The sequence below is a fragment of the Mustela nivalis genome (assembly GCF_964662115.1).
Source record: "Mustela nivalis genome assembly, chromosome: 9".
Classification (NCBI taxonomy): Eukaryota; Metazoa; Chordata; class Mammalia; order Carnivora; family Mustelidae; genus Mustela; species Mustela nivalis.
Window position 1 is genome coordinate 115829749 of NC_139028.1, and position 12863 is coordinate 115842611.

General features: G+C 55.4%; 2 protein-coding genes across 7 annotated transcripts in view; both read right to left on the reverse strand.

Moving 5' to 3' along the window:
* The window catches only part of TESMIN (testis expressed metallothionein like protein), a 37773-nt gene extending 33800 nt beyond the window's left edge, over nucleotides 1-3973 (reverse strand). For both annotated transcript variants that reach the window (XM_082748792.1, XM_082748793.1), the window contains exons 1-2: nucleotides 3890-3973; nucleotides 2684-3346 (exon numbers count right to left, since the gene is read on the reverse strand). In XM_082748792.1, the coding sequence (XP_082604918.1) occupies nucleotides 2684-3271 (588 nt within the window). In that variant the 5' untranslated portion in view covers nucleotides 3272-3346; nucleotides 3890-3973. The remainder of the gene's footprint in view (nucleotides 1-2683; nucleotides 3347-3889) is intronic.
* A 1274-nt stretch (nucleotides 3974-5247) lies between these two features.
* The window catches only part of CPT1A (carnitine palmitoyltransferase 1A), a 52197-nt gene continuing 44581 nt past the window's right edge, over nucleotides 5248-12863 (reverse strand). For 4 of the 5 annotated variants that reach the window (XM_082748756.1, XM_082748755.1, XM_082748757.1 and 1 more), the window contains exons 15-19: nucleotides 10336-10470; nucleotides 9670-9822; nucleotides 8916-9029; nucleotides 8572-8664; nucleotides 5248-7550 (exon numbers count right to left, since the gene is read on the reverse strand). In XM_082748756.1, the coding sequence (XP_082604882.1) occupies nucleotides 7464-7550; nucleotides 8572-8664; nucleotides 8916-9029; nucleotides 9670-9822; nucleotides 10336-10470 (582 nt within the window). In that variant the 3' untranslated portion in view covers nucleotides 5248-7463. The remainder of the gene's footprint in view (nucleotides 7551-8571; nucleotides 8665-8915; nucleotides 9030-9669; nucleotides 9823-10335; nucleotides 10471-12863) is intronic. The other variant, XM_082748754.1, reaches the window with a different exon arrangement.

A 12863-nucleotide genomic window follows, 5' to 3' on the forward strand; every position in this document is an offset into this window, starting at 1 on the left:
ACGGCATAAGGACGTGAGGAGATGCCCCAGCTGGCCGCGTGCCCCTCAAGGGGCCCAACAGCCCTCCCTTCTCTAGGACCCGGCAGACTTGAGGGATCTTCCTTAACCTGGCCTCCAAGCTGGCCCTTTCTCACCGTTCTTAGTGTGCTCATTAAATTGTATGAAACTTAATGTTGATTTGTTTTCTTTCAAGAAGCCTCCGATCCTTGCCGACATATCAGATTTAATATTGATCGTGTATTTATAGCAGAGCTCACCATTACAGAACAGCGGTGTCCTGACTGGACGGCAGGACTGTAACAAGTGCTAAGGGCATGGGGAACAGCCAGCTTTGTCTCTGAGCCATCTTCTGCAACAGCTGCCAACTCACCGACACACGGCAAGGTCACCAGCAAGAGGGCAAAATGCCAGTGATGCTGCTGAAAACTGGTGAAATTTAAAAACTAAAGACTCGGTTAAAAAAATACCATCAGATTTGAGGGTTCCAAAATTGTGAGGATTCTTTCTACATTTACTAAGAATGCAAGGAGGATTGGGATGGCATCGGCCGACCCCTCCTGAACCTCCATCGGCCCTAGACTGCCCATTGCAGAGTGCAGGGGAGCTTGCCAGAGGCCAGGAGGCAGGTCCTTCCAAGAAGACGGTGATTCTAGGGTAACAATCTGAAGACCTCATTTAAAATCACAGCATGGGGGCGCCTGGCTGGCTCAGTGGGTTAAGCTTCTGCCTTCAGCTCTGGTCATGATCTCAGGGTCTTGGGATGGAGCCCCGCATCGGCTCTCTGCTCAGCAGGGAGTCTGCTTCCTCCCTTCTCTGTCTGCCTGCCTCTCTGCCTACTTGTGACCTCTATCAAATAAATAAATCTTCAAAAAATAATAAAAACAATAAAATCACAGCACAGATCATGATCTTTCTAGGTGTGGCTGTGGACGCAAACTTGGAGATGTCCAACAAATAGTGAAATCAGCGACCTGCACAGATAATAATTACTGGCAGTTTCCTTATTAGCACAGCAGACTGTCATGAAGGTATCAATATTTAAAAAGAAGAAGGTTTAGCTGTGTTTCAAGTTTGGCTTTATTTCAATAATTCACATTTTATAGAAAGAGAAAATTTAAAATTTTCTTCTGCTTTCTGCTTTGAGGAACTTGCCAGGCAGGTGCCATCAGAGTTTAGATTGAATTTCCCACCCTATGATTAACACGTACTTGCACAGAAAGTGCTACAAGCGACTATGATCTGAACTACTTATACTCAGTGAAATCCCATTTTTACAGAAGAGATATGAAGAAAGGTCAATGTGGGAATGAATTTCTAGAAAAAGGAAAGTAGCAATTCATCCTCAATATTTACTTTAAAATAATCCCATTCTGTTTAAACGATAAACATGTCCATGCTGGATCTTTTTCATTTTACTAGTTAACTAGGAAATAGGCAATAACATTTTCTAAAAGCAAAAACATATCATCCAAATAGCCTCTCCTTTATTTTGTCCAACCTACATTTTGTTAAAATTGGATTACATTGGAAAAGAATGTTGGGCGCCTGGGTGACTCAGTTGGTTAAACTGCTGCCTTCAGCTAGGTCACGATCCCGGAGTCCTGGAATCGAGCCCGCATCAGGCTCCCAGCTCCACAGGGAGTCTGCTCCTCCCTCTGACCTCCTACCTTCTCATGTTTTTACCTGATCTCTCAAATAAATAAATAAAATCTTAAAAGAGATTGAGAGAGAGAATGTTATGATTTTGAGACGAGCCATTTCTGTTCCTGTTCTGGTGAATTCTCACTGAGTCCACTTGTAAAGCAGTCGTCCTAAGATGCCCAACAGGCAAAAGGTGCCAGGAACCCCAGTCTGGCCTGGAAGCCAAATGGAGTGGCTGACACTGCAAGCCATCCGAAGGAGAGTCACGAAGACCTCTACTGCGGGTGATGGCTGGTAGGACCGGGTGAGCTCTAGGGCTCCCGCGTGTAAGCGAGAGGGCGGTGGAGGCTCAGCCTCTCCTCCCCATCTTTCCTTTACACTAAGGAGCAGCAGCTGTGCCGAAGGGAAACCAGAAAGGCAGAAATCCAAGCTCTGGAGCTATGACTCCTGACACACGAAGTCAGGCCACCCTCATCCCAATACCAGCTCCAAAGTGCTCCTCAGACGCTTAACAACTTACTACAGTGATTTAAGGGCTGAGTGCTTTAGCTTTTCAAACTCGATCCTCTTGGACCAGTACCCATTTCCTTGGGATCCTGTTTCCTTTAAAAATTGATTTGTTTCATTCCGGCAAGAACAAAGCAGAAAAATCACCAGTGGCGACAGCAGAAGAGGGCCGTTAGTCCAGAATCAGCAGGAATTTATGGAGACTGAGTTATGTTGCTTATGCTGGAGGAACACGCCCTAACTACCAGCGAGAAGCTCCCACGCCTTGATTTCAGGACTATGTGAAAACAATCACACTGCACCCCCCCCCCACTACATTAGCGATTCTAACATAAAGGGGGCGGGGGACTCTCCTAAAGCCAGTGATAGCAACAGGCGAGGGCCACACACTTCCTCGCTCTTTCCCTCTTCTGCTGTCAGCCCCCCAGGACCTAATTCTCCTGCAGGGAGAATGGCCTGGCTGGGTGGGCGCAGGGGGCTTACAAAGGGAGGTGAGCAGTTGGAATGAGTGACTCCAACCCAGGATGCTACTGACCCCGGGAAAAGGCTTGTGAGGGAAATCTTGGCCCGGGCCAGCGGTCTCACTTCTCTGCTCCGCACCGGGTGACCGAGGTCCGGCGCCTGTCTCCCACATGGATCTTACTGGAATCACCCGGACCCCCGGGGGGGCACCTCCTTCCCTGGCCCAGGCGCCCAGGGGCACGACAGCAGGACTCCGGTGCGGGGCCAGCAGCGAGGACAGGAAGTGCACGTTGTAGGCCTGCGGCTGCGGGGCCGCCACCGGCAGCGCGGCGTCCTCCAGGGGGCTGAGCTCGGGGAGACTCGGGTACTCCGGGAGCATCTCCTCGGCGTCGCTGCCGTCCACCGCGAGCTCCACTTTCACTTGGCTGTCACAGTCCACGGGAAGCGGGGGGTTGAACGCGTGCAGGAGGGGCTCCTTGGGGTCCGCGGAGCTCAGACACGCGTCTTTAAACACGTGGAACTCGTCTTCCTCGTGCTTCACCACCACCGGGGTTTTCAGGGCAAGGTTCTCCGAAACGAACGGACTCTCTGCACTGAAAAGGTCGGTCACCATCTCCTCCTCGGGACCGGACATCCCTCCGAGCAGGGGCGCCTCTTCCATGTCCGCTGAGGGGACCTCGGGCCGGGCATCGCCACGCACCCCTCGCCACGCGGATTCCGGCCCAGAGCCGAGCACCTGCAAGGACGCGGCCAGGTGAGGCGGGCACGGCCCCGCCCCGGCCCCGCCCCGGCCCCGCCCGGCGCTCCACGGGGGGTCCCCCGAGCCGGGGGGGGGGAGCGGGGGGGCGTGTCCCGCCACTCCCGAGGGTCTCCCGGGGCCGGGGTCCCTCCCTTCCCGAGAGGCTGACCCGGGGAGGGGGGGGGGGTCCCGCTGCCCTCGAGGGGCTGACCGGGGCGGGGTCCCTCCATTCCTGAGGGCGTGACGGGGCGGGGGTCCCTCCACTCCCGAGGGTCTCCCCGGGGCCGGGGTCCCTCCCTTCCCGAGAGGCTGACCCGGGGAGGGGGGGGGGTCCCGCTGCCCTCGAGGGGCTGACCGGGGCGGGGTCCCTCCATTCCTGAGGGCGTGACGGGGCGGGGGTCCCTCCACTCCCGAGGGTCCGACCGAGGGACCCACTGTCCCCCTCCCCGCCTGCAGATCCCTCGGCCGCGCCCGGAGACCGCGGGGAGACCCGACGGCGGCCGGCCGGACGCGGGCTCAGGCCTCCTCTGGGGCACACACCTGCGGCCGCCGCGGCTGCCGGAGCGCAGAGCCAGGATGCGGAGCAGGGGGCAGAGCGAGGCGGCCCCTCACGTGCCCGCGGCCGTTGGCCGTTAGGGGCGGGGCGGCGGTGGGCGGGGCCGATCTGGGGCGTGGCGGGGGCGGGGCTCGAGGAGAGCCAGGTGACCCGGGCGGGGGCGGGGGCGGGGGCGGGGGCGGGGGCGGGGGCGGGCTGCCGCGGGGAGAAGGGCCAGGAAGGACGCTCCCAGGGTCTTCAGCTCCAGCGTCACATGGGGAAACTGAGGCCCCCAGACCAGCCTGACTTCTTCAGATGAAAATTAGAATATTTTTTTTCTTTCATTGGCTCATAAACTCTATAGCGGAATATTTAAACATTACAGATAGAGCCAAAGTTCCCTTAAGAAACAGGCCATCCCCCGTCGTGCTGCCGGCCAAGGGGGACACTGCAGTCAGCTGTGGATCCCTCCAGCCCTCGCAGGGCCTCACCTACAGATGCGTGTGTAGACGGCCTTTAAGCTTATGGCTGAAACAGTCTCATCAGGGTTGAAGTCGGTTGAGTTCAGGGCAGGGCTGAGCGAGCAGTTTGGGCTTCCCGAACTGTAGGGATGGAGCAGGCAGCGGACACACGCTGAAGGGCCCTCAGGAAAAACGTCTGACCAGCTTGAGCAGCCAGAGCAAGAACATCACCCGGGAAGACTCTCAGCATTCCCGCATTTTCAAGGGGCAGCTCCCATGCCATCGGCGCGGCCACCTGGGCGAGTCACAACCTAGCCAGACTCGGTGGCTCAGGACCTCTGGGACACTCCAAAATGCTCTTCCAGCCAGGATCAGCTGACGCCAGCTGTGTCGTGACTGAGGCCTCCCCTCAAATCAGCCGCCTCTCGAGGCCAGCTACCTGGGCCCACACGTGATCCTCTCATCTGCCTTGGGACATTGGGGATCCTCAGAATGGCTGTCTGGGCTCTGTCCTCCTCCTCCCACCGGATTTGAGCTCCACCACAGCCAGAACCTCGTGGGGTCCCCGCTGTACCTAGCAGAGCTTAGCACACAGCAAGTGCTCCAGAAAGACTACCGAGAAAACTGAATTCACGCACCCACTTAGCAGATACTTGAGAACCTACTATGTGTGGGGCACTGTTCCGGGCGTGGGAGCAGGGAGAGAATACATCAACACAGAGTGGAATCCCACAGCCCATCTCGGCAGCTGCCCTTCTCAGCCAGGTCAGTGAGTCTTGTGAGGTCCACCCTGCCCAGGCTGGGCCTCCTGCGGTCTCTCTCCAAACGTCTCCAGCTCCTGGACTTCCACCCCTGACTTATAACCTCCTTATTCATATTACAAAAGAGCCAGGACCAAAGGCTGGGATTAATGTTTTATTAATGATAACATTCATACCGCAGTTCTCAGATTTACATCCAAAAGAGCATCTGTATTTACATGTAATGGACAGTCCAAGATAACAAATTCAAACCACAGCTCCTTTAAGACTATGGCTTATTCCAAATTAAATTAAATACATAATACTCTTCCCTCCTCCTTTCAACATGTACAATAAAAACCACTCTTCCTTCTTTTACGAAATATAAAATTGCATTGATAACTGCACTGATTAACAACAATTAATTACATTTGAAATATTTAAACCTGAGAGACGAGCCCAAATGTGTTTGAGTGCTACACGGCGACACTGGAATTCACATGGGAATGCTAAGGTCAGTGGTCAGTATTGCAGGGTTGGGGTGGCTCTGATGGCGACGGATGCCAGCTTTGACTGGAAGCCACGCCTGCCTACCCCGGGGGTGGGGGGCAGAGTGGGCGATTGCCCCCTACACCTCCTTCACTATGAACCATGAAGGAAGGAGGGGGTAGGGCTTGTTACTGTAGATGTTGGTCTTCATTTTAGCTTTTTTGTGTGTGTTTTCATTTTTGCTTTTAAGAGGAAAAAAAATCTTTGGCCCATTTAGGTGGAATTTTGACATTATCACATGTACATAAAACACGCATTCGCCCTGTAGTGAGCGCCCGTCTCCTCCGACAGTCCAGCCTGGTCATCGTATCCTGGAAGGGCACGGCTCTGACAGAGGCAAGCCCCACCAGAACAAAGTGGTCAGAAAAATAAATACAGTTTTAAAAATGGACAGCTAAGCTGGTCGTTATGGCCGTGGAGGCCGTGGGGCTTTCCCGTTCCATGATCCTTTATTTTTTACATTAAATCCTGGAGACGACTCAGTGCATAATTGCTTTTTGGTCCATCGGACGCTTCCAGATGAAGGTACGCCCACCGGAAGTGCAGGCTGTGTCAGACCCAGCCCGCGCGACACTTCCGTCCGTCACGGAGATGACGCGGCCTACGGGTCTCTATCGCCCTCCATCTCCCCTGGAAAGGACAGTGGTTCTGTCTCTTGCCAGCTGGGACTGGAAAGCACTCCTGGGGCCTACTGGCCCTACACTCTCCTGACCATTTCGAGGTTATTCTTCCTGTCTCTCAAGCTTTGTTCCTTTGTCAGTGGTAAATGTCACGCCCTGCCTTTGTTGTCAGCTTGGGTGAGCAGCTACCAGGAGGCCCAGCTCACGCTTTCTTCTCCAGACACATCACACTTGATGCCAGCTTTGACTGGAAGCCACGTCATCTTGCTCCCCATTTCTCTCTCTCTCTCTCTCTCTCTCACACACACACACACACACACACACACCCTTTCTTTCATTGCTTAATGATGCAAGGAAGGCCGTCTGATGCGGGGGCATCCAGCCCAGCGGCCCACAGGAGGGAACTGGTCTTTCTAGGGGCAGGGAAACCACAGGAAACATTTAGGGTTTCAGTTGAGAATAGTAAGACACAATTCCCACCTGAAGACCGACCCGACCCAGGATATCTTTCCCGCGGTCTCCCTCTCGCTCTGGGCCTTCCACTTTTAAGGCACTGGGTTTTGAAGACTTGAACGGTCAGTAAAAGTAGAGATGAGGCGGAGGGCACGCTTCCAACACGGAAAGGCCAATACGGGCTACCAGATGACGGACGGTGACGGAGCGACCCACAGTGACAAGAGCTATTTCCAGAAGCACAGTGTTTCCGTTAGTGCATTACACGCGCATCAGCTACAAACGATTAACATCTCCAAAACTCGAACACGTTCCTCTCTGAACAAAACGAGCTCCGGTAGAAGTAAACGCCCGTGAGTACCAGGTGCCCGGTCGCCCCCCTCCCCACCGAGGAAACGTGCCATTTGCGCTCCCAATGCATGAAGTCACAAGCCCACCAGTCCCTTCAATAGCTCAACCACAATCTCATCCCTCAGTCACCACAGGCAGATGCAAACGCTTTTTGGGAGCGGGGGGCAGAGGGACACTTGATGAAAAGATCCCCGAAGTCGGGACCTGCCAGGAAGTAGTGGAGTCAGACTTCACGTGGTGGAGACCTGCTGTTCTATAAGAAGGAAAACACCAAACCCTTGGCGGAAGGAAAACTGAGTTTCGTGGGGCAATTCTGCATCCGGAGCTACACTCGGGATCGGACAGCTACTCTTCATTTGGTTTTGGCGGCTGAGCTCGTTCTGCTTCGCGGCGGCTGTAATGGAGTTACTTTTTGGAGTTGGCGCCCAACCCAAACAGCCCGATGATGTCCGTCATGGCCCGTCTCAGGTGCTTCCCAAAGCGATGCGAGTCCTTCCGCGCAAAGACAAAAAACAAAAACGCACGTTACAATGTTGAAATCCCTACACTGGGGCCTTGGACCTGACTCGGGGGACAACGCGTTACACAAAGCGCGACAAATAAATGAATTCCAATCCTCTCTGCTTAGCGGCGAACTTGGCCGCGCTCTCAGGGGATCCGCCATGCGCAGAGGCAGAAAAGAAACCAGGATTCAGCGCGCCGCGCTGGGAAGGAGGTCACACGTTCCACTCCCACAGAACACCGCGGACCCTGCTTCATCTTATTATTATTATTTTTTAAAGATTTCATTAATTTACTTGAGAGAGAGAGACAGCAAGTGAGAGCGAGCTCAAGCAGGGGGGCGGACGCAGGAAGAAGCAAGTTCTGCACCGAGCAGGGAGCCCGGTGTGGGACCCGATCCCGGGAGCCCAGGGTCAGGACCCGAGCGGAAGGCAGCCGCTTCACCAACTGAGCCCCCCAGGCCCCCCCCACCATCATCTTGTACTCGTCTTCCTTCATACATGCACGCTGACCTCCATCTACCCTCTGATATTAGGGTCAGAGTCACGCGAGCACTCCCACAGTAGGATTTAAAGCCAGCACTATAGGCAAAGAAATGTTTGCAACCAAAGAAGATCATTTCTTTAAAATTAAAAAGGGGCGCCTGGGTGTCTCGGTGGTTAAGTGTCAGCCTTCAGCTCAGGTCATGATCTCAGGGTCCTGGGATGGAGCCCCACGTCCGGCTCTCCGCTCAGTGGGGAGCCTGCTTCCCCCTCTCCCGCTGTCTCTCCATTCATGCATGCACACGGCCTCGCTCATTCTCTCTCAAATAAAATCTTAAAAATAATAATAATAAAATAAAATTAGGTGAAAGAGTTTAAAAATTCTTTTATCTCAAGATGTCCAAACCGAGTAAAAAAGCATGTTGTTAATCTGCTACTTCCTGTCAAATTCAGGAAGAACATGTCTGTCAAGTTAAAAAGAAAATGGCAAAAATATCCCTTTAGGAAAGGCAACTTGGTTCTGTACTTACGGTCTCGGGGCTGGAGAACTTGGAAGATATGTGGAAATTGATGAGGTTCTCTCCCACGAGGATGTAGGACACGCCATAACCATCGTCAGCGACCTACAGAACCAGGTAAGCCGATGTTTAACCTCGGGGAAGGAGCCGATGAGGAAACAGGACTGTCTCACATTCCACATACAAGACAGCAAAAGCCCCTGCACTAATCATCTGCAGAATTCCTGGTGGGGCAGGGAGGGACCCACAAGGCACCAGGGAGTGCTCAGGGTCCAGGAAGACCCCAAGCGGAGGCGGGCGGGCACGGCCGGTCCCCGGGCACGCAGCTCCGTGCCCACCTACCCTCGGACACTTACCGGCCCGAAGCCCCCTCCGCTGGACACGTACTCCGGGTTCTTCTCCAAATCAAACAGCTCCACCTGCTGCTGCGGAGTCTGGCTGGTCGATAACCTCCACGGCTCAGATAAGACCTGCGGCATCAAACAAGGACATTCTCTAATGACACCCTTCCCCGCACCAACCTCTTCTGTCCCTGCACAGCAGCCCCGGGGGAAGACAGGGAAAGTCTCACCGGGACTCGGGTGGCTCAGACGCAGGAGGTCTGCGTCCTGGAAGGCCTCTTGCTGACTCAGGCCAGTCCGTGTGCAGAGAGGGCATCTGGACCAGGGGGGCTGACACCCCCCAAAGGGGGCAGACATACGAACTAAGACTCAGGAAGGGGACCGTGCTGGGCTGAAGCTAATTTTCAGGAATTTTTTCAAGCTGCTTGTTCAACACAGCATTATTATAAGTTAAATTTCACACCTTTAAAAGTAAATAAACTGTATTAAAAACAAGACTGATAAATACTCGGCTCCTCATGTCCTAGTCACCAGCGTGCACCTTACTATGGTCCGAGCTTGAGGTCACTTACATCAAGGAGGTCGGAAGGGTATGTGTGACGCACGGCCTTCCCCAGGGGCTGAAGGGACGCGGCACTAAGGCCACAGCTCGGATGGGACACTGTGATGACAGCGAAGCCCCAGGACCCATTTGGCGAGGTGGTGGCCCTGACTTCGTCCCAGCTTAGCCAGTGAGCCGGGAGAGCTGCCGCCGACCGTGGCAACTGACCTCCTTCAGGAAAGGGGACTCCACGGCCAGGTATTTGGACACCACGTAAAGACAGAAGAGGTGGCGGTCGATCCCGGAGCCAGTCATCGCCAGGCGGTACAGATGCTGGTGCTTCTCGGAGGCAATCTTGAACAACTTGAGCCTCTGCTCAACCTGAGTAAAGGGGCGGGACAGTCATGCCATGCAGGACGGACCCCACAGGCTCTGACACGCACGTGAGGGGCCCTTCTCCACAGGGGTCCAATGACACCATTAAAGCAAGCGGGAGGGACGTGCCAGAGCGGAGCCCCCCTGAGGGGCTGCCCCCTCCCCAGATTCATGCTGCCGATGGGGCCACCCGAGGGAAACCCAGAGCCCCCAGCCTGTGCAGTGATTGTGGGTATGGGCAGCGGGCTCCGCTGACCCCAAGTAGAAGGTTCTATGGCACGGTTCCAGGCTTCTCACCCAGACCCCAGCTCCTTGGATTGACCCACTGCACCAACTCCCGTGCCTCCCTGTGCTCTGTGAGGTTCTAGACTCCTAGGGAGTCCATGCGGATTAACGCTAACCTCTCTGCACGTGTCCTGACCACATTCAGCTCCCCTGAAAGGCAGCAGGGAGAGAAGCTGAATACGACGCCCCCGGAGAAGGCATGCGCGAGGTCTCCGCGGCCTGGCGCCTCCTTACCGTCTGGGTGGGGTCCACCATGGCGAGCACGAAGTTGCATGACTCCATGGTACAGGAACGCACGGTCTCCGTCCTCCCCTCTCGGAAGAGCCGGGTCATGGAGGCCTCGTATGTGAGGCAGAATTTGCCCATGTCCTGTAGAGGAAAAATACTTTAATACAAGGCAGGGCCCGCTGATGGACTCTAACGCACAAGATGGGATGGGTTATGGTCAGCTTTAGCTTTTAGTCATTATCAGTCTTCACACGGGGTTGTGCAGCAGGCAGATGGAGACGTCATTAGCTTTGGAAAGGCCCGGGGGTGGGGGGTCAGTTTCTGGGTAGCCCAGGGTCCATTTCCAGATGCAACAGATGCCACGGCACAATTTCCTGAGCTTCACACACCTATCCGAGTGCAGACACACTTATGGAAGGAAGACATGACAAGGAGATGGCCATGCAACAGTTGGAAATTATTAAAAGACACAAGGTGTTGGCAGGAAATGTTCCACGGTGTTTGGATGACAATGAGGATGGCCTGGGAGAGGAGAGACAGGTCAGGAGCAGTGTCCCCCGGCAGGAGGGCTGGTGGCCAGCTGCCCCACTGGACAGGGGTAGCCATGGGGGGAGCGGTCAGGAGGTCTCTTTGGAATGCTCTCGTATTCCCGCTGAACCAAGAAGGCGGCTCGGCCTGCTGAGGCTGGAGAAGCGGGGAGGGGCCGGGAGCCGGAGAGAAGCCGGAGAGAAGGCGTGGGGAACCGGCATGGAGGGGCACAAAGGGGGCTGCCCGGGGGGCTGCCCGAGCCAGAGCTCGGTATTTTGAAGTGGAGAAATCGGTCTGAATCCAGCCACTCCAGCCTCTTGGGTACGGGGCAGAGCAGTCCATGCCCAGTGAGGGGTGGGGAACCAGACAGGCAGCGGCCCCGTGGGGTCTAGGGACTGACTAGAAGGGGGACAGGAGGACAGAAGAGGCAGCACCTGAAGCTGAGACCCTGCAGGTGACAGGTCAGTGGGGGCTCCAGGGAGAAGCAGCAGGAGGAGCAGGACAGGGTCCGAGAAGCACACGGCGTCCCGTGCATGCACTGTGAGAGGAAACACCTGCAGACGCCCCTGGCCGCCAGGCCGACCCCGAGACGCCAGGTTCCCCGTCTGAACGGGAAAGTGGCCACGGCAGTCTGTGGACCCCAGTCGTTCCTGCGGACAGTGCCTCTCGGCGTCCGGGCCCCACTGACCCCAAGGAGACAGAGGACACCCTGCCACCAGCGGACACCGTGAAGCAAAACCCAGCGCCAGAGTCAAGGCTGAAGTCCCTGGTGAGCGGGCCATGCCTGTGAGTGGCCTTCGGGGCTCTGTCCCTCCCCCAGTCCTGCCTGTAAAGTGACGAGGCGAGCAGGCCACAGGGTGAGGAACACAGGCCAGGAGGTCTGCGACCAGCCGCCGCTCCCTGCCGTCCACCTGCGGTGCCCCCGAGGGAGCCTCCACGCTGCCCCGACACCCGGCGCAGGAGCCGCCGACTCTCCGCACTTCTTCCACACACCAGTCATTACTTTTGCCTGGAGTGGACTCCAAGAGGGGCTCTACCTCCCCATTCTGCTCTAAGCAGAGTAAGAGTAAGAACAGAGCAGGTAAGCAAGGGCCCAGGTCGGTCATCAAATATGCCTGGGAGGAGTCACAGGGGCTCGTGACAAGGCGGGAGGGAGGGGAGAGGAGGAGCTATAGGAAGAAGTAGGAGTCTGGCATTTAGGCATTCCGTAAAACGTTAGCTTGGGATCTCGGATGCACTGGTTTATGCGAGGTCCACTCTCCAACACCAAACTTTGTGTCAGCGGTCAGCACGGTCATGCAGGATACCCACGGTTTGTAAACGATCGTCTGGAAACCTCTCGGCAAATGCACTGCATGTTAGGGTGCTCGGCCCCCCGAGAGCCAAGCAGCCCCACTCCACCTGCTGCAACCAGCCGCCATCCGGAGATCACCTCCACTGTCTAACGAGCTGGATCAAAAGACACGGTCGGTGGGGATACGGACATGCACAGTGTGAGAACACAAACCTGTCACACCCGGGGATGGCTGCCCCGGGGCTCGGGGTTCAGGCTGATGGTACCTGGGGGAGTTTTTCACCTCTAGCTTCTAAATGAAAAACAAACATGACCCAAAAGCAGGAAGCGAATGGCTGTGGACTAAAATTAAGACCTCTACCAAGTGTCTTCACTCAATTGGTCGTGGCTTATTTACCAATGCCTATCGACCCCTCTGTGGCTAGCACATTCCTGGCACTGGGGACCGATCATGTTTCTGCCCTCAAGGGGCAAAGGTTCTAACAGAAGAAGTGGGGATACAGGCTATTACACAGTGACAGGGGCATCAAACAGGAACAAGGCAGGGTGACAGAAGAGCGAGGGGGCAGGAGCCCTTTTAAATAGGAGATGGGGGCCTTGAGCAGAGACCTAACCAACCACACCTCAATCTGGGACACAGCAACTACTGACGGAGAGCAAGTGCAAAGATCCTGAGGTAGAAAAGAGCTGGACGTATCTGAGCACAGCGAAA